Source organism: Mustelus asterias, chromosome 6, assembly GCF_964213995.1.
Source record: "Mustelus asterias chromosome 6, sMusAst1.hap1.1, whole genome shotgun sequence".
NCBI classification, from domain to species: domain Eukaryota; kingdom Metazoa; phylum Chordata; class Chondrichthyes; order Carcharhiniformes; family Triakidae; genus Mustelus; species Mustelus asterias.
Window position 1 is genome coordinate 26,205,387 of NC_135806.1, and position 23,197 is coordinate 26,228,583.

The window sequence follows — 23,197 nt, forward strand, 5'->3', positions numbered from 1 at the left end:
GACTGCAGACTTTGCTCAGAGCTTCACGCAGAGAAGAAAAGGCCATTAATAAACAGATAGTTCGACTTAGGGCAAGATGCTTTAAAATTAGGAATTATACTGGTGACTCTCCTCTGCACACTTTCCAAAGCCTCAATATTATACACAATGCAATGAGACCAAACCTGAAAGTCGTATTCTTAATTGAGGTCAAGGAATATTGTCATGCAGTGAGGAAACACAACACAGAAATAATAGTTTCTGTGCATAGTTACACACTGCACTCCCATTTTCTGTCCTGCAAGTACAGCACATCCTCCAGAGGAAAGGGTTATGTCCACATCAATTTGATTGTGTTTGGAAGGGGGCAGGGAATTTATGAAACTGTTCAATGCTATAAAAGTCACAAAAAATATTTAGGGCTGTTTAAGAAATAACACACGCTTGGTTTTATAAATAGAGGTAGAGTACAAAAACAAGCCTGGGAAAAACAAAACCAAAATTAAAAATCCAGGTCAATTGAGGTGGGGGGGCACTGGTGAAATCTGGAAGATAATCATAACCAGTGCAGGAGATCACCAATTAAACTGTATCAAGCTCTTAGGCCAGGAGATCTCCACTACAGGCAAAAGAAACGAATCAAGCCCTACTTTGGAGGAATTCAGCGAATCAGTATCATCACACGAGCAGGCAACTGTTCTCTAGGAAAAGAAAACCTACCTAGTTCTGGACTTACTTCAAATTGCAATCGCTGGACCCTCCTCAACCCATGTACCATACATCCAAAGTGATCAGGAGTAAGGCACAGGTGATCAACTCAAAAGGTTATTGCTCCTTTATTGTTCACCCTGTGTTGGTAGTAGCTTGGTAGTAGCTTGAACCCAGTCTTACCCAGTGTGGTCTACAAGCAAGTCCAGACCCTTGGCAATTTGGTTGACCCTTAACTGCTCTGACAAGGGACTTTAAATTAAAAAGGCCAGAGAGTAGACTGACTCAAGTGAAAGGTGATCAACAAATTTAACAAGAAAAAGTTGACGCCATAGAGCAATGTAGCAAGTGGAGTAAGATCCGTGCAAGGAGTTAAAAATTAAAGGCTCTTACATGAATGAACAAAGCTTGGTTCTGAATAGATGAACTAGGAGCACAAATAGAGATAAATGCTGGAACTTTACCGGCATGCCCGCCCCGGAATCGGGGCAGGCGAGTCTCGCAAAACGACATTCTCCGTTGGCCTTGAGCAAGAGCTTACGAGCCACAGGCAGGCGAGGCGGTAAAATTCCGGCCAAATTGTTTCAATCTAACCATCATTACAGAGACATGGTCATAAGGTGGCCACGGTTGGGGAATAAATATTTTGAAAATTACATCTTGTATTGAAAGGGAGTATGGGCAGTCCTTGACTTTACAACATTCAAGTTAACATAGAAAACGACAGCACAAAACAGGCCCTTCGGCCCCACAAGTTGTGCCGAACATATCCCGACCTTTTAGGCCTACCTCTCACCCTCCATCCTATTAAGTCCCATGTACTCATCCAGGAGTTTCTTAAAAGACCCTATTGAGTTTGCCTCCAACACCACTGACGGTAGCCGATTCCACTCGCCCACCACCCTCTGTGTGAATAACTTCCCCCTAACATTTCCCCTGTACCTACCCCCCCAGCACCTTAAACCTGTGTCCTCTCGTAGCAGACATTTCCACCCTGGGAAAAAGCCTCTGAGAGTCCACCCGATCTATGCCTCTCAACATCTTATATACCTCTATTAGGTCCCCTCTCATCCTACGTCTCTCCAAGGAGAAAAGACCGAGCTCCCTCAGCCTATCCTCATAAGGCATGCCACTCAATCCAGGCAACATCCTTGTAAATCGCCTCTGCACCCTTTCAATCTTTTCCACATCCTTCCTATAGTGAGGCGACCAGAACTGAGCACAGTACTCCAAGTGGGGTCTGACGAGGGTCTTATATAGCTGCATCATTATCCCCGGACTCCTAAACTCAATCCCTCGATTGATAAAGGCCAGCATACCATACGCCTTCTTAACCACCTCCTCCACCTGCGGGGCCGATTTTAGAGTCCTATGGACCCGGACCCCAAGGTCCTTCTGATCCTCTACAGCACTAAGAGTCTTTCCCTTTATATTGTACTTCTTCATCCCATTTGACCTGCCAAAATGGACCACGACGCATTTATCTGGGTTGAAGTCCATCTGCCACTTGTCCGCCCAGTCTTGCATCCTATCTATGTCCCTCTGTAACTTCTGACATCCCTCCAGACTATCCACAACCCCACCAACCTTCATGTCGTCGGCAAACTTACCAACCCATCCCTCCACTTCCTCATCCAGGTCATTTATGAAAATGCCAAACAGCAAGGGTCCCAGAACAGATCCCTGGGGCACTCCACTGGTGACCGGCCTCCATTTAGAAAAAGACATTCAACACTCACTAGGTTTATAAATTGACTTTCTAACATCGATTTCCACTTTACGACGCTCGCTCTGCATTATAAGCTCAAACATTCATACATTCTGAGCCGCCCACCCTTTGACTCAGTGTACAGTACTATAGTTCTTTGTGTGTTTTTAGCTTTTGTGATTGTGTATGTCAATGTGATTGCTATTTACAACATTAATACATTAATGTTGCAGTATTACTCTTCTATACAAGTACAGAATTCTGGGTTTTTTGGTGAAAATACGGTAATGGGCCTTGGTTCAGGAACCAATACCCCATTAAGAGCATTGTTCTTATTGGAAAAATTGGTTCAGAGTTAAGTTTCAAATTAAGATGCATTTCACAAAACCAACTGTGTCGTAAACTCGAGGACTGCTTATTAACAGCCGAGATGGTAAAGGATGACATGGGAAAGTAGTAAGAAAGGATCTTGGCTCAGAAGATCAGAGAACAAAATCAATCTGGTGGGAATTAGGAATAAAAGTCAGAAAATGCTGGTTGAAGTAGTTTATAGACCTCTGCAGTAGTGTATTCGGCTGAGCAGAGCATTAAGCAAGAAATAATTAGAGCTTGTAACAAAGGCAATGTCATAACTCTAGCAGACTTCAATCTTCACATCGACTGGACAAATCAAATGGGCAATGGTAGTCTGGAAGAAGAGGGTGCAGAAATGTGTTTTGCAATAGTTTCTTGGAACAATACGCTACGGAAGGTTAAAGATATTTAGATCTAGAATTGTGGGGAAAAGTGATCATAATACAGTTGAATACCATATTAAGTTTGAGTGACATGCTCCAGTCAGTCCCATACAAGAATATTAAAACTAAAACCACGTCAATTCCATAGATACAAGAGGAGAGCTGGATGTAGCTGATTGGATAGATTGACTAAAAGGCATGGAGCCAAATATACAGCAAGGAACAGTTCAAAAAATAATTCAAAAAGTTCAACAAAAACTCAATGACAAAGATGCATCCGTGGCTTACTCGGCAAGCTATGGAGAGCATTAGATTTAAGGAAGAGGCTTAGAATGAGTAAAGAATAGTGGTAAAGCTAAGGATTGGGAGAGCTTTTGAGAGCAAGCAAGCAATCAAAACATTGACCAAAAGGGAAAATAGAGCAAGTTAACCAGTCAGGGAAACAAAAACAATACAAACTTTTATGAGTGTACAGAAAGACAGCTGAGTAGCTAAAATAAGCATTGGTCCCTTAACAGCAGGAACAGAATTATCAGTCCGCATTTTCCTCTGGCACAGTGTCAACTGGACATTGCCAGGATGCCAGGTGGGCATTGCCCAGCCATGCCTCCGACCGCCTTAGGGCTTCAATGGCCTCCAATGCCCCCGGCATGGTCATGGCACCAGGTTCCCGCTACTGCAGAGTAGTAGTGATTCTTACCAGCATGATATCTCACCGGTTAGGTGGGAGGCATCAGAAGGGGGAAAGTAGCCGTGTTGGACCTGTTAATTACATGGAGATATAGGCAATCTTATACTAATGAGCTTTGTGCCCTTTCATGGCATGAAACCATTCCCCATGGTAAAACGGGCCCAGGAAGATAGCAACCAATTTGCGACGGGCTCAAATCAGATTTTTGGCCTCTCGCACTCCCTTCCCGGCTCACCACACAGGCGTGGCAAGCCTGTAAGATTTAGCCCATCATAGGGAATGAGAAACTAGCAAGAGACATTGAACAAATATTTTGTGCCGCTCTTGATAATAGGAGAAACAAAATTGCATCGCACCTTAATGGTGACCAAGGATGGACAATAAACGTTGGCATTGCCAGCGACATCCACACGTGGATGTCGTGGGGACACGGTGGGGCGGCAAGGTGGCACAGTGGTTAGCACTGCTGCCTCACAGCGCCAGGGACCCGGGTTCGATTCCTGGCTTGGGTCACGGTGTGGAGTTTGCACATTCTCCCTGTGTCTGCGTGGGTTTCCTCTGGGCGCTCCAGTTTCCTTCCACAGCCTGAAAGACGTTCTGATTAGGTGCATCGACCCGAACAGACGCCGGAATGTGGTGACGAGGGGAATTTCACGGTGACTTCATTGCAGTGTTAATGTAAGCCTTACTTGTGGCTAATAAATAAATATCCTACTAACAGATAATTTTTTAAAACTACAGATGAAAGCATCCAAAGTGGTGGTAAAGCTAGGTTACAGGAGGCAAAGACACTGCAGATAACATGACAAAGTAGCGGAAAATGGGAATCTGGAAACGCAACTAAGGAATTGGGAATTTCCTAATTAGGAGTGCCCTGGGTGTAGTTTTCAACTTTCGACACCCACCCCACACTGTACCCACCCTCGAAGGGTAAAATAAAAGGGTGTAGGTGGCAGGCACAAAGAGTGAGGGAGCAACTGGAAATTACCTCATTCATAAGAGATTTCTGTGGGTCTCAAGGTTAAGATGGTGTAGGGGAGGGACATTATGTGGAGGGCACACAAGATGCAGAAATCAGGGAGGCTCGATTGGAAGTTGAAAGTAAAAGATGAGAAGGACAGGCTGAAATTAGAGGATATGTCAATGCTTAGTGTACTTGGAGACTAAAGGAAGATCGGCATGAGATTTGGTAAGAAAGATTACCTGGTGGATGACATAACAAGGATTTTCAAGGGCGGTGCAAAGAGTGACTGTATCATAAGGAATTTAAAAGTTTGATGTCAGTGAACTATGAGAATAACCTAAGTGAAGACAATGTAAGGAAAGCTACATCACTGTTCATGCACATAGGAAACCAGATGGAAACTTGGTTTGGGCAACATGCCTAGTGACTGGTCAGAATTTACCCATCTTGCCTATTTCTGGAGGGGAATTTGAACTGACTAATGCCAATTGAGCACGAACAGCCACATATAAGACATTTAAAATGCTCAACATCTAAAATAGGTGGTTGCAGAGTTAACATATCGTCAAGGACTGTTCTTAAGGATCGTTCTGAAGCAAGGTCCTGGCCTTGAAATCTTGTTTCTCACTCCACAGATGCTGCCAGATCTGTTGAGTATTTTCAGCTTTTATCTCCAATTCCCAACATCTCTAGGGTGTTATTCTTGTTTGACATTTTAGTTGTTAAAACCAACTCATATCAAAGTCAAAGCGTGTAGTGCCCTCTGCAGGGGATCTGGGACCTGTGTGAACAGTGCAAACAGCAATGATTCTCTTCAGTCAGGCTGAAACATCCCTATTGAGACAGGCAGAATCTAAACCATAAAATGGAAGTTAGAATATTTAGTTCAACACAAAATCAAAGTCACAGTGTCCTATGTGACTGTGACAAAGCAAAACAGGAAACTAAGCCTCCTCATCCTTCTTGATCCATCTATAGCCTTTGACACAATGCACCACACCATTCTCTTCCAATGACTCTTCACTATTATACAGCTGGGTGGGATTGCTCTCAGCTGGTTTCATTCTTATCTATCGAATTACACCCAGAGAATCATTTGTGATAGCTGCTTCTTCTGCTCCTGTACTGTTACCTCTGGTGTCCCGCAAGGATCTATGCTTGGTTCCCTCCTTTATCTCATCCAAATGCTACTTACCCATCAGCAACATAATCCAAAACCAGTCACTTTTTATAGAAACACTGAGGACACCCAGCTTTACCTCACCACCACTGTTCTTGACTCCTTCACTGTTGATGAATTATCAGACTGCTAATCCAACATCCAGTACTGGATGAGCAGAAATTTCCTCCGATACTGGGAAGCCTCAAGCCACTGCTTTTGGTTACCACTCCAAACTCTGGTCTCTCGCTACAGACTTCACCCTTCCCTCTGGCAACAGTCAGAGGCTGAATCAGTCTGTTCACAATTTTGGTATTATACTTGATCCCAAGATAAGGCTCCGATCAATTATTTGGGCCGTCACCACTACAACATCTTCCAACTTCACCCCAATCTCAGTTTATTTTCTGCTGAAACCCTCATTCATGCCTTTATTACCTCTAGACTTGACTATTCTAGAGTACTGCTGGCTGGTCTCCCACATTCTATCCTCTATAAACTGGAGGTCACTCAGAACTCTGCTGCTCATGTCTTAATTCAAGTCCCATTCACCCATCTATTGCCCCCGTGCCTACTGACCCACATTTGCAGCCAGTCAAGTAAAGCTTGTGATTTTACAGTTCTCATCCGTATTTTCAAATCCCTCCATGGTCTCATCTCTCTTTCTATTGGTAATCTCCTCCGCCCCATAACCCTTTCAGGTACCTGTACCCATCTAATTCTAACCTTAAGCATCTGATTGGTGGCCATGCCATCACTCGTCCAAGCCCCAGGTTCTGGAATTCCCTCCCTACATCTCCACCTCAATTGCCTTCTTTAAGACACCCCTGAACACCCACCTATTCGACCAAGCTTTGGATCGTCCTTCATTGTCTTGTTTTGTTTTACAATGCCCCGGTTTGGGTTGTTTTATTATTTTGAAGGCACTAAATAAAATACAATTTTTTTTTACAGAAAACAATACTTTAAAAATAGATGAAAGAGACAAAATAAAAATGGTAGGAAAATAATAATATCTTAAAGGAATGAGATTCCATATTTGTAAAAGTAAATTTTCAGTGTCAGCAGGATTGAAAAGCTTCACTTGATCTGTCCTGCAAGTGGGAAAGTGTTACAACTTCACACCCTTCATGTATTTCAATGCCTGGTCTTGGAGAAACTGATGAAGTGAAGCTTGTGGAGAAGCAGGTCAAATCAGACAGCAACACATTGATTTTTCTGCTTCACTAAGGAGGAGTTAGACAGATTTTTAATTGGGGGGGCAAGAAAATGGGGACGAGGAGCATATCAGCCTTGATCGAATGGCGGAGCAGACTCGATGGGCCGAATAGCCTAATTCTGCTCCTATATCTTATGAACTGTTCATGTGTGGACATGAGAAATTGCTGCCCAATTTAATGTACCAAGGACTCCTCATTTCTACCACAATATCCTAGCGAATGATCAGATAATGTTTTATTGATGCTGGGTAAGAGATAAATGTTGGCCAAGACACAATGAAGAATTCCCCCGCTCTTCTTTGAAATGGTGAACTTGGATCTTTATGCCAAACAGGACCTCAGTTCTAAAATTTAAAAGATGACACCTCAGACCGTGCAACACTCTCTCAATATCAGACTGGAGTGTCAGCCAAGCTTTCAGGTATAAAATTATATATGCACATCAAACAGAAGGATTCCCATCACTGAAAGTGAACCTGAAGTGTCACATTGGACTCTCGCCACGTATGCTGCCAGACCCGCCTAGTTTTTCTCACACTTTCTATGCTCAAGTTGCCAGGTGCTGGGATTTGAATTAAAGCTCTCCAGATTATTGCTCTATCCACATACCTAGTTTGCTATCATGCCCCCCCCCCACCCCTCACATTACTGTGATTAGTGCTGGAAACATTTACTGTACCTTGTTAAATACTTCCTTACTGTTTGTATCAATGTTCCATGAACTTAGCCTCTCATTCCAGATCAGCTCATCCTCCTTTTGCCTCCACTCCTCTTCTTTCTGTTTCAGCTCCCAGAATTCAGTCTGTGCTTTGGCCCGTTCTTGTTCCAAGGACTCAGAATTGTGCAGTTCCAAATCACAAAGTCTCTGTTGGGCTTCAGCAAGCCTCCACCTACATTCCATTGTCCTCTTCACCAGCTCCTGCTGCTCGTGACAAACGCTCTCTACTCCACCCATGTGCACCTAGGATTTAGTAGGCATCACAGATTAACAGGCATCAAAAGGCAGGGTTTAACCAAAACTAAACAGTACAGAACCACAGTTTTACAGCACAGACAATAATCATTTTGACCATTTTTCTCAATTCTCCCAGAGGAACTAGTTTTTCAATAGCAACTGCATGGAATCCTATTAACATTTTAAACACCTGGATCATGCTCTCCAGCCTGGAAGCCCTGGATGAACCTGTGTCTGGGGTCACCATGGCAGATGTCAGAGCAGCTTTCTCAAAGGCCAACCCACGAAAAGCGACTGGCCCGGATGGGGTACCTAGACGAGCACTCAGATCCTGTGCAGATCAGCTGGCGGGAGTATTTGCAGACATCTTCAACCTCTCTTTACAACAATCGGAGATTCCTATCTGCTTCAAGAAGATGACCATCATCCCGGTACCCAAGAAAAACCAAGCAGCGTGCCTTAATGACAATCGTCCGGTGGCTCTGACATCCATCATTATGAAATGCATCAAAAGGCTAGTCATGGCACGAATCAATTCCAGCCTCCCGGACTACCTGGATCCACTACAGTTTGCTTATCGCCGCAACAGGTCCACAGCAGACGTCATCTCCCTGGCCCTGCACTCAACCCTGAAACACCTAGATAACAAGGGCACCTATGTCAGACTCCTATTTATTGACTACAGCTCAGCCTTCAACACCATTATTCCCACTCATCTCCAAGCTCCGTGGCCTGGACTTCAGCACCTCCCTTTGCGACTGGATCCTGAACTTCCTAACTCACAGACCACAATCAGTAAGGATAGGCAACAACACCTTCTCCACGATCATCCTCAACACCGGTGCCCCGTAAGGCTGTGTTCTCAGCCCCCTACAATACTCCTTATACACCTATGGCCAAATTCCCCCCCAATTCGATTTTCAAGTTTGCTAACACCACCATAGTTGGTCAGATCTCAAACAATGATGAGACAGAGTACAGGAATGAGATAGAGAATCTGGTAAACTGGTGCGGCAACAATAATCTCTCCCTCAATGTCAACAAAATGAAGCAGATTGTCATCGACTTCAGGAAGCGTAAAGGAGAACATACATCAATAGGGGCAAAGTAGAAAGGGTCGAGAGCTTCAAGTTTTTAGATGTCCAGATCACCAACAACCTGGTCCTGGTCCCACCCATGCCGACACTATAGTTAAGAAAGCCCACCAACGCCTCTACTTTCTCAGAAGACTAAGAAAATTTGGTATGTCAGCTACAACTCTCTCCAACTTTTACAGATGCACCATAGAAAACATTCTTTCTGGGTGTATCACAGCTTGGTATGGCTCCTGCTCTGTCCAAGACCGCAAGGAACTACAAAAGGTCGTGAATGTAGCCCAATCCATCGTGCAAACCAGCCTCCTATCCATTGACTCTCTACACTTGCCACTGCCTTGACAAAGCAGCCTGCATAATCAAGGACCCAACGCACCCAGGACATTCTCTCTTCCACCTTCTTCCGTCGGGAAAAGAACAGCTTCAAGAACAGCTTCTTCCCCGCTGCTGTCAGACTTTTAAATGGACTTACCTTGCATTAAGTTGACCTTTCTCTACACCCTAGCTATGACTGTAACACTACATTCTGCACTTTCTCGTTTCCTTCTCTATGAACAGTATGCTTTGTCTGTATAACGCGCAAGAAACAACACTTCTCACTGTATGTTAATACGTGACAATAATGAATCAAATCAAATCAAGACCACTCACCAATGTTCTGTTATCATGGAATACAGGCTAAATTTAACACTCTCAAATCAGATAGCATTTCTCTTATCGAATGGCAGAAAATAAATATTCTGCTCTTCCATTAGCACCAACACCCAGTAGCAGCATTGTATACCATCAACAAGATGTACTGCCGCAACTCATCCTCAACAAACTTGTGATCTCCACCATCTATAAGGACAAAGGCAGCAGATGCATCGGAACACTACCACCTACAATTTCCCCTTCAAGCCATACACTATCCTGACCTAGAACAATCATCACTGCCACTGGATCAAAATCCTAGGATTCCCTAACTGCAATGTTCTGCTCCCTAACTATAACAGGTGGACTGCAATGGTTCAATCTCAAAGGTAGTTAAGGATGGGCAATATAATATGGCTTGGCCACCAACACCCATGTCCCATGAAATAATAATAAAAACTATTCAATTTTTCTCTGGAATCTTTTAAAGGATCCATTAACATTGGGAGATAGGGCGAACTGACTTCAATTTTCCAAGAATGTTATGGGTTGTCCGATTTAGAATATGGTTGATAGTTTTAGAATTATGTGGGATCGCCTCAGCTGCTGTGGTGGAATTTGTCACAGCTGCCAAAATCATAAAATCATAGAATCCCGACAGTGCAAATTTGGCCGATCGAGCCTGCACCGACCACAATCCCACCCAGGCCCTATTCCTGTAACCCCACACATTTACCCTACTAATCCCCTCACACTAGGGTCAATTTACCATGGCCAATCAAACTAACCCACACATCTTTTGACTGTGGGAGGAAAACAGAGCACCCGGAGGAAACCCCACTCAAATATGGGGAGCATGTGCAAACTCCAGAGACAATGAATGAAATGTGAACAGTGTTTTCAGAGCAGATTGTTGGAAATGGACATGCCTGAAGCCTCTTCAGTGAGATGGAAGCTCTTCATAAAAAGATTGCTTTTCGCAGCTTTGCGGTTATAGAGTACCAATTAGGTAGGAAAAAGCCTCAAGGAAGAGCTACATAACTGAATAAGAACAGAGCATGCTGCAAAATCTCAGATCTGCCAGCATCTTCCAGCAGACTAGCTTGGTTTTTCCAGCGTCCACTGTTCTTGTTTCAGATCCAGCATCTGCAGTATTTTGCTTATAATTTGTAATAACACTGAGTTAACATAAGTTCCTTCTCTACTAGTTGTGCTTGCTTCCCAACTTGTATTCTTTTTATGAGTACACCCGTCAACCTTTATAAAAATCTTGCCTTTAAAATATTTTCTTCTATTCTTACTATCAAAATGATTAATCTCACACTTCCCCGAAGTATACTCCACCAGCTACCTGGTTGCCCACTCAATTATAATTCCTCTCCTTGTTGTCTTCCCCAAAGTGCATCACTTCACTTATCTGCATTAAATTACAGCTACCAAATGTCTGCCTATTGTACCAGACCATCAACATCCTCATGAAGACTGGTACTATCCTTCTCACTGTTTATTACATGACTTGGACTTATGAGAAAAGCAATGGTTCAAATACTTGGTCTTAGAGAACATTGCATACTTCCACCCAGTCGGAAAAACATCTGTTCACCATTTCTCTCCATCTCTTTTCCTATTAGCCAATATCGTAGCCATGTTGTCACCATTCCTTTAATACCATTTTCTATGATTTTCTGAACAAGTCTGTTATACTGTACTTCATCGGATGCCTTTTGAAAGATCATGCCCTCTTTTTAGGTCAAACCAAATAAACAAACTCAGATTAAGTCAGGACAAAGTAAAAGGGGCAGCTCCCCAAAAGGAGGGGGAATTTTTTTAAATATACATCTACAACACTATCTTTCATCAACCATTCCAGTTAAATGTTATGAGAAATAGGAGCAGACCATCATGCCTTTTCCACCAGCTATGATCACAGGTGATCACCAAACTCAATTCCACCTCCCACACTAACCAAAATAATCCTAAGTATGTAAAAACTATCAATCTCTGTCCAGGATAAATTCATTGACTGAGCATCCACAAACAGTTCTGTGGGGACAAAAAAACCTGCAAAAATGCAAAACCAAGTGCAGATATGTCTCAACTCAGTCCCAAATAGCTAACCTCTTATTGAAATCACGGTTTCTCCTTCTGGACTCCCCAGTCAGAGGAAACAGACTCCCAGCATCTAACCTGTCAAATCCTGTAGAAGTTTGTATGTTATCAAATAGATCACCTCCAAGGGAATATAAAAGACTTGCACACATATATATATATATTGAGATGAGCTTTTCGCAACCAAACATCTCAAAGAACTGCACTGCTCAATGAAGAACATTTGAAATGCTGTCGCTATTTTAATATGGGAAACACTGCAGCCAATTTGAAGACAGCAAGCCCACACAAACAGCATTGTGAAAATGACTGCAAAACATGCTTTTTACGATGCTAACTGAAGGAAAATGGGGTACCTTCTTTATTGTTCTTCAGAATCATTCCATAGCATCTTTTACATCCACAAAGGGGAAAATGGGGCCCAGTTTAATGTTTCATCAAAAGATGGCACAAACAACAGTGCAGCATTCCCTGAATACTGTGGCGGGACTTGAACCCAGAATCTTGCAAGAATCAGTCAGTGAGCCCTCACTGCATTCCCTGGAGGGAAAGTATATCCTCCCCTTGGTAAGAAAACCAAAACCATACAGTATTCCATGTGCGGTCGCATTAAACATGACATTAAGATGTCTTTACTCATACGCCAATCCCTTTATAATAAAGGCTGACAGACCATTTGCCTTCCTACTCAAGAACCAAGACAGGTAGAATCTTTTAACCTAATATCTCATTTCTCTTTAGGACTGTAATACTATAATCAGTAGTGACCCACCCCTTGACATTTTATCCCTTCCTTATCCCTCAAAAATACATTTTAAATCAGAAATAATACATTCCTGCCCATACCTATGTTTAAGCCAGGTGTCTGTTATAACTATTCCTCTTCATAAATCCATGTGATAACTTAAAGCTGCAGCTCAACCTCATTTGTAACATTTTTTGCATTAATACACATTACAACACCATTTTGGTGTGGCCTCTGCCACTCCTTAACCCAGTTTTTTTCCCTCACTATCAACTATCTGGCTTATGGCCTCTGCCACTTGCTAACCCACCCTTTCACCAACCCTCCCCGCTCACTACTTCCCTCTCTTGAACCCTCAGTGCGAACGCAGACTCTGGAGATCAGCAGCTTCAACTTGCAGGAGGTAAACTCTCAAGAGTGGGTTTGTGATCTGAAATCGCCTGGTAACTCAATAAGACAAATTACTCAACGATGGATTAATCATATCTGGGACATTGGGCTGGGACACAACTGCTCTCTGCTGCAATAAAACTATCAGGACAGCAGCCTCGCTTACTCTGCTTCTGCACCAGAGACATTGAACTGCTCCCAGTGGCTTTAAGCGCAGGGTTGGAAAGGATCAGGAAGGGGGTGAAGCAGATTACAAAGCCACTTGAAAAGAACTTGCCTCCTACAAATCAAAGATATTCCTCCTTCTTCTCGCAGCTCATATCCAGAGTTTGTGCTCACAGCAAGGGTTCAGAAAGCAATGAGCAGGAGAGTCAGGAGCAGAAGAGTCAGCAAGTGGGTGGATCTGTGAGGGTGGGGCACTGAGTGGGAAAGGCCACAATTCTGAAGATTGGTGAGAGGGTGGGTTAGGGAGCAACGGAGGCCACAGACTGGAGAGTCAGCGAGGGGAAAATTCCACAACGACCATTACAGTCAGAAGGTGAGTAGCTACAGCAGTAAGTGGAAAATACTGCAAGTAGAAAGTTACCATATTTCTTTATATTTTCAAGTTTATTTTATTTTGATACCAATTATCAATATCGGAACTTGGCAAAGTATTTCAACTTAGTGTTTTTTTCTGATGAGGAAGGTCCTACAGAACCAAACTGCAGTTTTTCCGTTGGTTTTAATGGGAAAGTATGATTCGCTCAAAGTTGCCTCTCCAAGTCGTGATTTTCAGGAAAATTACTACTTTAAGCGAGGACTTACTGTATTCAGCTTTTCTTCCCCCTCCCCCCTCCTAATTTCTGCTCTTTCCACATTATCCTGTGTTTTGTTGCTGTCTGCCCTTCTACATACCTTGCCTCTCCTCTCTGCTATTACAGTCTGGTGCTGTCCTCCAACATTCGTTTAAACCTTCCTCCAAATCGACAGTTAACCACTCCACAAGGATATTAGTCCCAGATCAATTCGGGTGCAGCTTATTCAGCTTGAGGAGGACCTTCCCTCTCCCAGAAAACCAATTCCCTTGAAATCAGAAGTTCACCCTCCTCCATCCCTGTCCACATTTTCATCCTCTTCCATCCCTGTCCGCACATTCACTTACACTTCTTTGCTCAGCAGCAAATGGCACTGGGAGTAATACAACATCTTTGCATTTGAGGCCCTGATCCTCAACTTTTTCTAGCTTCTAAAACTCTGCCTGAGGGACCTCAAACCTATGCCATTGGTCTCAACAATAAGCACAACTTCTCTTTGCAGAACGTCCTTAGTCCTAAAGCACCACACTGATGATGATACACTCAGGAGGGGCAGGATGTTGAGCAGGGATAGTGTCACAGCTCTGCAGCGGAGCAGAAACACTGGAGGATTGAGAGACTGACTCGATGTTGTGTTGGAGGGTGAATGATGCTGTTATATATATAACTGCATTACTGGTTACTAACTGGTCAGCACCACCAACATCCTGAAGAACAATACCTGACTTTGACACTCCATGTTAGGGAGGAGTTTATATCGTTGCCCTCCTTCTTCCTCCTCTTCTTCTTCTTCCTCCTCCTCGTTATCTGAGGCGGCTGCGGACCAGCCAGGCCGATAATCCATCATCTCCCCGGGAGCAGCAGCGCCAGCCTCAGTGTAACAAAGCGGCCCCAACACGTGATCCCGGGCTGCTGTCACATGACCCACTCCTCCCGCGCCTGCGCAGCAGCTCCCTCGCTCTATCCCAGTGTTAGAATTGCAGCAGTCAGCTCCATCACTCTGCCAGCCTGACTGCAGCTCCAGCCTCAGCATTGCAGCGGTCAGGGGGCAGCTCCATCACTCTGCCAGCCTGACTGCAGCAGTCAGGGTCCAGGAGGCAGCTCCATCACTCTGCCAGCCTGACTGCAGCAGTCAGGGTCCAGGAGGCAGCTCCATCACTCTGCCAGTCTGACTGCAGCAGCCAGGGTCCAGCTCCATCACTCTGCCAGCCTGACTGCAGCAGTCAGGGTCCAGGAGGCAGCTCCATCACTCTGCCGGTCTGACTGCAGCAGCCAGGGTCCAGCTCCATCACTCTGCCAGTCTGACTGCAGCAGCCAGGGTCCAGCTCCATCACTGCCGGTCTGACTGCAGCAGTCAGGGTCCAGGAGGCAGCTCCATCACTCTGCCGGTCTGACTGCAGCTCCAGCCTCAGCATTGCAGCGGTCAGGGGGCAGCTTCATCACTTTGCCAACCTGACTGCAGCAGCCAGGGTCCAGCTCCATCACTCTGCCAGCCTGACTGCAGCAGTCAGGGGGCAGCTCCATCACTCTGCCAGTCTGACTGCAGCAGTCGGGGCAGCTCCATCACTCTGCCAACCTGACTGCAGCAGTCAGGGGGCAGCTCCATCACTCTGCCAGTCTGACTGCAGCAGTCAGGGTCCAGGAGGCAGCTCCATCACTCTGCCGGTCTGACTGCAGCAGCCAGGGTCCAGCTCCATCACTCTGCCAGCCTGACTGCAGCAGTCAGGGGGCAGCTCCATCACTCTGCCAGCCTGACTGCAGCTCTGGCCTCAGCATTGCAGCAGTCAGGGTCATGGGGACAGCTCCATCACTGCCAGTCTGACTGCAGCTCCATCCAGGGTCGAGGGGGACGGTCAGCCTCTGCACGCTGTCTACTGACCTTCCCCTCTAGGAAGGCAAAAATGTAATCTCCAGGGAAGTGGGACCCTGGAACACCTAGATAACAAGGACACCTATGTCAAATTCCTATTTATTGACTACAGCTCAGCTTTCAACACCATTATTCCCACGAAACTCATCTCCAAACTCTGGCCTGGGCCTCGGCACCTCCCGCTGCGACTGGATCCTGAACTTCCTAACTCACATACTACAATCAGTAAGGATAGGCAACAACACTTCCTCCACGATCATCCTCAACACCAGTGCCCCACAAGGGTGTATTCTCAGCCCCCTACTATATTCCTTATACAACTATGACTGTGAGGCCAAATTCCCCTCCAATTCGATTTTGAAGTTGGCTGACAACACCACTGTAGTGGGTCGGATCTCAAACAATGATGAGCCAGAGTACAGGAATGAGATAGAGAGTCTGGTGAACTGATGCAGCAACAATAATCTCTCCCTCAATGTCAACAAAATGAAGAAGATTGTCATCAACTTCAGGAAGCATAAAGGGGAACATGCCCTAGTCTACAACAACGGGGACAAAGTAGAAAGGGTCGAGAGCTTCAAGTTTTTAAGAGTCCAGATCACCAACAACCTGTCCTGGTACCCCCATGCTGACACTATAGTTAGGAAAGCCCACCAACGCCTCTACTTTCTCAAAAGACTAAGGAAATTTGGCATGTCACCTACGACTCTCACCAACCTTTATAGATGCACCGTAGAAAGCATTCTTTCTGGTTGTATCACAGCTTGGGATGGCTCCTGCTCTGCCCAAGACCGCAAGGAACTACAAAAGGTCACAAATGTAGCCCAATCCATCACGCAAACCAACCTCCCATCCATTGACTCTGTCTACACTTCCCGCTGCCTCGTAAAAGCAGCCAGCATATTTAAGGACCCCACGCACCCCGGACATTCCCTCTTCCACCTTCTTCATCGGGAAAAAGATACAAAAGTCTGAGGTCACGTACCAACCAACTCAAGAACAGCTTCTTCCCTGCTGCTGTCAGACTTTTGAATGGACTTACCTTGCATTAAGTTGATCTTTCTTTATACCCTAGCAATGACACTACATTCTGCAGTCTCTCATTTCCTTCTCTATGAACGGTATGCTTTGTATAGCGTGCAAGAAACAATACTTTTCACTGTATGTTAATACATGTGACAATAATAAATCAAATCAAATCAAAACCCTTCATTAATGCGCTCAGCTCAATTGCCAGCCATCATTACAATCCATTTAACCCCATCATTGCAAGCCATTTAACCATTTTATTACAATCCATTTAACCTTATCATTGTGATCCATTTACTCCCACCATTGTAATTCATTTACCCCCATCATTGCAATCCATTCACCTCCATCGTTGTTATCAACTACCCCATCACTCCAAGTCACTCCCCATCCTGGCTTGGAAATATATCACCATTCCTTTACTGTTGCTGAGTCAAAATTCAGGAGTTCGCTTCCTAACAGCATGGTTCGTGTACCTACACCTCAAGCACTGCAGCGGTTCAAGAAGAAATCACACCACGACCTTCTGAAGGGCAACTAGAGATGGGCAATAAATGCTGCCATGCCAGTGATGCCCACATCCCATAAATGAATAAAAAACTAAAATTACAATCCATTTATCCCTATCATTGTCATCTATTTATCACTTTCATTGCAATCCATTTATGCAGATTAAAATCCAATTGCCCCAACATTGTAATGCATTTAACTGTATTGTTGCTATTCATTTACCCCGTCATTGCAATCCATTTACCCCTGTCATTGCAATTCATTTTCTCTTATCATTGTCATCCATTTTCCCCTTTCATTGTCATCCATTAACCCATTTTATTGCAATCAATTTATTTCCATCATTGCAATCCATTTATCCGCATCATTATTATCCATTTAGCCTTAAAATTGCAACCATTTGCCATATCATTACAATACATTTACCCAATCATGTTACCTATTTACCCCTATCATTGCAACCCATTTAATTCAATCATTATAATCCATTTACCCCAATAATTGCAACCCATATACCACTGCCATTTCCATCTATTTACCCCTATCATTGTCATCCATTTAGCCCTAACATTGCAATCCATTTACCTCTATCTTTACAATCTATTTGTCTCATCATGTTTTCCATTTATCCCTGTCATTCAAGCCATTTAACTCAGTCATTGTAATCCATTTATCCCAATTATTGCAATCCATTTTCCCAGATCACTGCAACCCATTTACCCCAATCATTGGAATCCATTTACCCCTGTCATTGTCATCCTTGCACCCTATCACTGCAAACCATTTACTCTGATCATTGCAATCTATTCAACCCTATCATTGCAATCCATTTACTTCATCATTACAATCCATTTCCCCCAATCATTGCAATCCATTGAACCATTTCATTGTTTTTCATTTACCCATATCATTGCAATCCATTTACCCCATCATTACAATATATTTACCTGATCATTACAATTCATTTATCCCTATCATTAAAATCTATTTTACCATCCTATTACAATCCCATTGCCCCTATCATTGTAATCCATGTAACCCTATTACTGTTACACATTTACCTGAAAATACATTATAAACTACAACGGCTTGACTGAAAAAACTCCGAATTACAGAAATTTTGTGCCATTATATTTTTTACTGATAGCGCGACATTGCTATTTGATGTTGTTTCCAATTTTTTGCAGTAATTGGCATAATGCTCTTACAGTTTCTCTGCTTAGCTTAGTCTCTGGAGTGAGAGTCATCGATCATTCATATCTAGGACAATGCACCAAATTCTTGGGTACTTGCAGGATCTCATTCTATGCCTTCTATTACACCCAATCTCACAAGCTGCTGTTTGCATTCATCAGCATTCCTTTGTGCCAACCACAAAGCTAGTAGTGCACTGAATCCAATTCCCAGTCTGCCAATACTTCTGTTGTTCATCTGCTATGATAGAAACAAAACCAACTGCAGCTACTGTTACAATAGCAATTATATAATAACAATCCTCAGCAAAGTTAAATTACATAAAATAGTTACTTTTAAATGCTAGATATCAAAGACAACAAAATAACCCATTTCATGCTAGCATTAATTTTACAATATTGTGAGGGACTTAGACCTCACACTGTATATTTTTATAAAATATATATAAATATGCTCATCGTCATTTCTAAAATTGCAACACTGTACAAAGATCTTCTAAATGGCTAAAACTGTGTCTATCTGTGACGAACTGGAGATGCCGGCGTTGGACTGGTGTAAACACAGTAAGAAGTCTCACAACACCAGGTTAAAGTCCAACAGGTTTATTTGGTAGTAAAAGCCACCAGCTTTCAGAGCGCTGCTCCTTCATCAGGTAAGTGGGAGTTCTGTTCACAAACAGGGCATATAAAGACACAAACTCAATTTACAAAATAATGGTTGGAATGCGAGTCTTTACAGGTAATCAAGTCTTAAAGATACAGACAATGTGAGTGGAGAGAGCGTTAAGCACAGGTTAAAGAGATGTGTCTTGTCTCCAGACAGGACAGTTAGTGAGATTTTGCAAGCCCAGGCAAGTCGTGGGGGTTACAGATAGTGTGACATGAACCCAAGATCCCGGTCGAGGCCATCCTCACGTGTGCGGAACTTGGCTATCAGTCTCTGCTCAGCGACTCTGCGTTGTCGTGTGTCGTGAAGGCCGCCTTGGAGAACGCTTACCCGAAGATCAGAGGCCGAATGCCCGTGACCGCTGAAGTGTTCCCCAACAGGAAGAGAACATTCTTGCCTGGTGATTATCGAGCGGTGTTCATTCATCCGTTGTCGTAGCGTCTGCATGGTCTCCCCAATGTGCCATGCCTCGGGACATCCTTTCCTGCAGCATATCAGCTAGACAACGATCGCGGAGTTGCAAGAGTATGTACCGTGTACCTGGTGGATGGTGTTCTCACGTGAGATGATAGCATCCGTGTCGATGATCCGGTACATCTTGCAGAGGTTGCTGTGGCAGGGCTGTGTGGTGTTGTGGTCACTGTTCTCCTGAAGGCTGGGTAGTTTGCTGCAGATAATGTTCTGTTTGAGGTTGTGCGGTTGTTTGAAGGCAAGAAGTGAGGGTGTGGGGATGGCCTTGGCGAGATGTTCGTCTTCATCAATGACATGTTGAAGGCTCCGGAGAAGATGTTGTAGCTTCTCCGCACCAGGGAAGTACTGGATGACGAAGGGTACTCTGTCCACTCTGTCCCGTGTTTGTCTTCTGAGGAGATCGGTGCGGTTTTTCGCTGTGGCACGTTGGAACTGTCGATCGATGAGTCGAGCGCCATATCCTGTTCTTATGAGGGCATCTTTCAGCGTCTGGAGGTGTCTGTTGCGATCCTCCTCATCTGAGCAGATCCTGTGTATACGGAGGGCTTGTCCGTAGGGGATGGCTTCTTTAATGTGTTTAGGGTGGAAGTTGGAGAAGTGGAGCATCATGAGGTTATCTGTGGGCTTGCGGTACAGTGAAGTGCTGAGGTGCCCGTCCTTGATGGAGATGCGTGTGTCCAAGAATGCAACCAATTCCGGAGAGTAGTCCATGGTGAGTCTGATGGTGGGATGGAACTTGTTGATGTCATCATATAGTTGTTTCAGTGATTGTTCACCATGAGTCCAAGGGAAGAAAATGTCATCGATGTATCTAGTGTATAGCATCAGTTGAAGGTCTTGTGCGGTGATGAGGTCTGGTTTGAACCTGTGCATGAAGATGTTGGCATATTGAGGTGCGAATCTGGTTCCCATGGCTGTTCCGTGTGTCTGGATGAAGAACTGGTTGTTGAAGGTGAAGACATTGTGGTCCAGGAAGCGGATGAGTTGTAAAATTGCATCTGGAGACTGGCAGTTGTCGGCGTTGAGTACTGAGGCAGTTGCAGCAATGCCATCGTCATGGGGATGCTGGTGTAGAGTGCCGAGACATCCATTGTGACGAGGAGTGCTCCTAGTTCAACTGCTCCATGTGTGCTGGTTTCTGTAGGAAGTCCGTAGTGTCGCGACAAAAGCTGGGGGTTCTTTGTACAATGGGTTTCAGGATGCCCTCGATGTAGCCGGAGAGGTTCTCACACAGGGTCCCATTGCCCAATACGATGGGACGGCCGGGTGTGTTTGTCTTGTGTATCTTCGGGAGGCAGCAAAGATCTCCAACGCGGGGAGTACATGGGATGAGAGCACTGAGGGTGCTCTGCAGGTCCGGATCAAAGGTCTTGATCAGTCTGTTGAGTTGACGGGTGTTCACAAGGCAAACACACCCGGCCTTCCCATCGTATCGGGCAATGGGACCCTGTGTGAGAACCTCTCCGGCTACGTTGAGGGCATCCTGAAACCCATTGTACAAAGAACCCCCGGCTTTTGTCGCGACACTGCGGACTTCCTACAGAAACTCAGCACACATGGAGCAGTTGAACCACGAGCACTAGAGTGTCTCGGCACTCTACACCAGCATCCCCCATGACGATGGCATTGCTGCAACTGCCTCAGTACTCAACGCTGACAACTGCCAGTCTCCAGATGCAATTTTACAACTCATCCGCTTCATCCTGGACCACAATGTTTTCACCTTCAACAACCAGTTCTTCATCCAGACACACGGAACAGTCATGGAGTCCAGATTCGCACCTCAATATGCCAACATCTTCATGCACAGACTCGAACAAGACCCCTTCACCACACAGGACCTTCAACCGATGCTATACACTAGATACATCGATGATATTTTCTTTCTTTGGACTCATGGTGAACAATCACTGAAACAACTATATGATGACAGCAACAAGTTCCATCCCACCATCAGACTCACCATGGACTACTATCCGGAATCGGTTGCATTTTTAGACACACGCATCTCCATCAAGGACAGTCACCTCAGCACTTCACTGTACCGCAAGCCCACGGATAACCTCACGATGCTCCACTTCTCCAACTTCCACCCTAAACACGTTAAAGAAGCCATCCCCTACGGACAAGCCCTCCGAATACACAGGATCTGCTCGGATGAGGAGGATCGCAACAGACACCTCCAGACGCTGAAAGATGCCCTCATAAGAACAGGATATGGCGCTCGACTCATCGATCGACAGTTCCGACATGCCACAGCGAAAAACCGCACCAACCTCCTCAGAAGACAAACACGGGACACAGTGGACAGAGTACCCTTCGTCGTCCAGTACTTCCCCGGAGCGGAGAAGCTACAACATCTTCTCCGGAGCCTTCAACATATCATTGATGAAGACGAACATCTCGCCAAGGCCATCTCCACACCCCCACTTCTTGCCTTCAAACAACCGCACAACCTCAAACTGAACATTGTCCGCAGCAAATTACCCAGCCTTCAGGAGAACAGTGATCACGACACCACACAGCCCTGCCACAGCAACCTCTGCAAGACATGCTGGACCATCGTCACGGATGCCATCATCTCACGTGAGAACACCATCCACCAGGTACACGGTACATACTCTTGCAACTCGGCCAACGTTGTCTACCTGATATGCTGCAGGAAAGGATGTCCCGAGGCATGGTACATTGGGGAGACCATGCAGATGCTACGACAACGGATGAATGAACACCGCTCGACAATCACCAGACAAGAGTGTTCTCTTCCTGTTGGGGAACACTTCAGCGGTCACGGGCATTCAGCCTCTGATCTTTGGGTAGGGGTTCTCCAAGGTGGCCTTCATGACACACGACAACGCAGAATCGCTGAGCAGAGACTGATAGCCAAGTTCCGCACACATGAGGATGGCCTCAACTGGGATCTTGGGTTCATGTCACACTATCTGTAACCCCCACGACTTGCCTGGGCTTGCAAAATCTCACTAACTGTCCTGGCTGGAGACAAGACACATCTCTTTAACCTGTACTTAACGCTCTCTCCACTCATATTGTCTGTACCTTTAAGACTTGATTACCTGTAAAGACTCGCATTCCAACTATTATTTTGTACATTGAGTTTGTGTCTTTATATGCCCTGTTTGTGAACAGAACTCCCACTTATCTGATGAAGGAGCAGAGCTCCGAAAGCGAGTGGCTTTTGCTACCAAATAAATCTGTTGGACTTTAACCTGGTGTTGTGAGACTTCTTACTCTATCTGTGACCCCAGATCAAAAGAAGTAACTTTCCAATTTCAGAAATCTCACACCTCATTATCTCTGAGGAGCTACTAATAATCACCTGGGGACTGCACAGCCCATCTTCAAAGGGAGCTAGATTGAATGCCTTTTATGTTTTATAACCTAGGCTTGCCAGTGGAGGTGGAGATCTACTAAGACTATGGCCTCTCAAATATTTCTTTTAATGCATAATTGCAGTCTTGAAGACCAAGCCAAATTCTAGATCTTGCATAAACATCCTTTGTTGAAGATCTCGTGGTGAGGCAATGTCACATGATCTAAGCCTCTGGCT

At 44.8% G+C, this 23,197-nt stretch overlaps 1 protein-coding gene across 1 annotated transcript in view; it reads right to left on the minus strand.

Annotated features, from left to right (window-relative positions):
* The window catches only part of LOC144494792 (hsp90 co-chaperone Cdc37-like 1), a 36,147-nt gene extending 21,327 nt beyond the window's left edge, over positions 1–14,820 (minus strand). The window contains exons 1-2 of the mRNA XM_078214140.1: positions 14,611–14,820; positions 7,846–8,127 (exon numbers count right to left, since the gene is read on the minus strand). Coding sequence (XP_078070266.1) covers positions 7,846–8,127; positions 14,611–14,736 — 408 coding nt within the window. The 5' untranslated portion in view covers positions 14,737–14,820. The remainder of the gene's footprint in view (positions 1–7,845; positions 8,128–14,610) is intronic.
* Between the last annotated feature and the right edge of the window lie 8,377 nt (positions 14,821–23,197).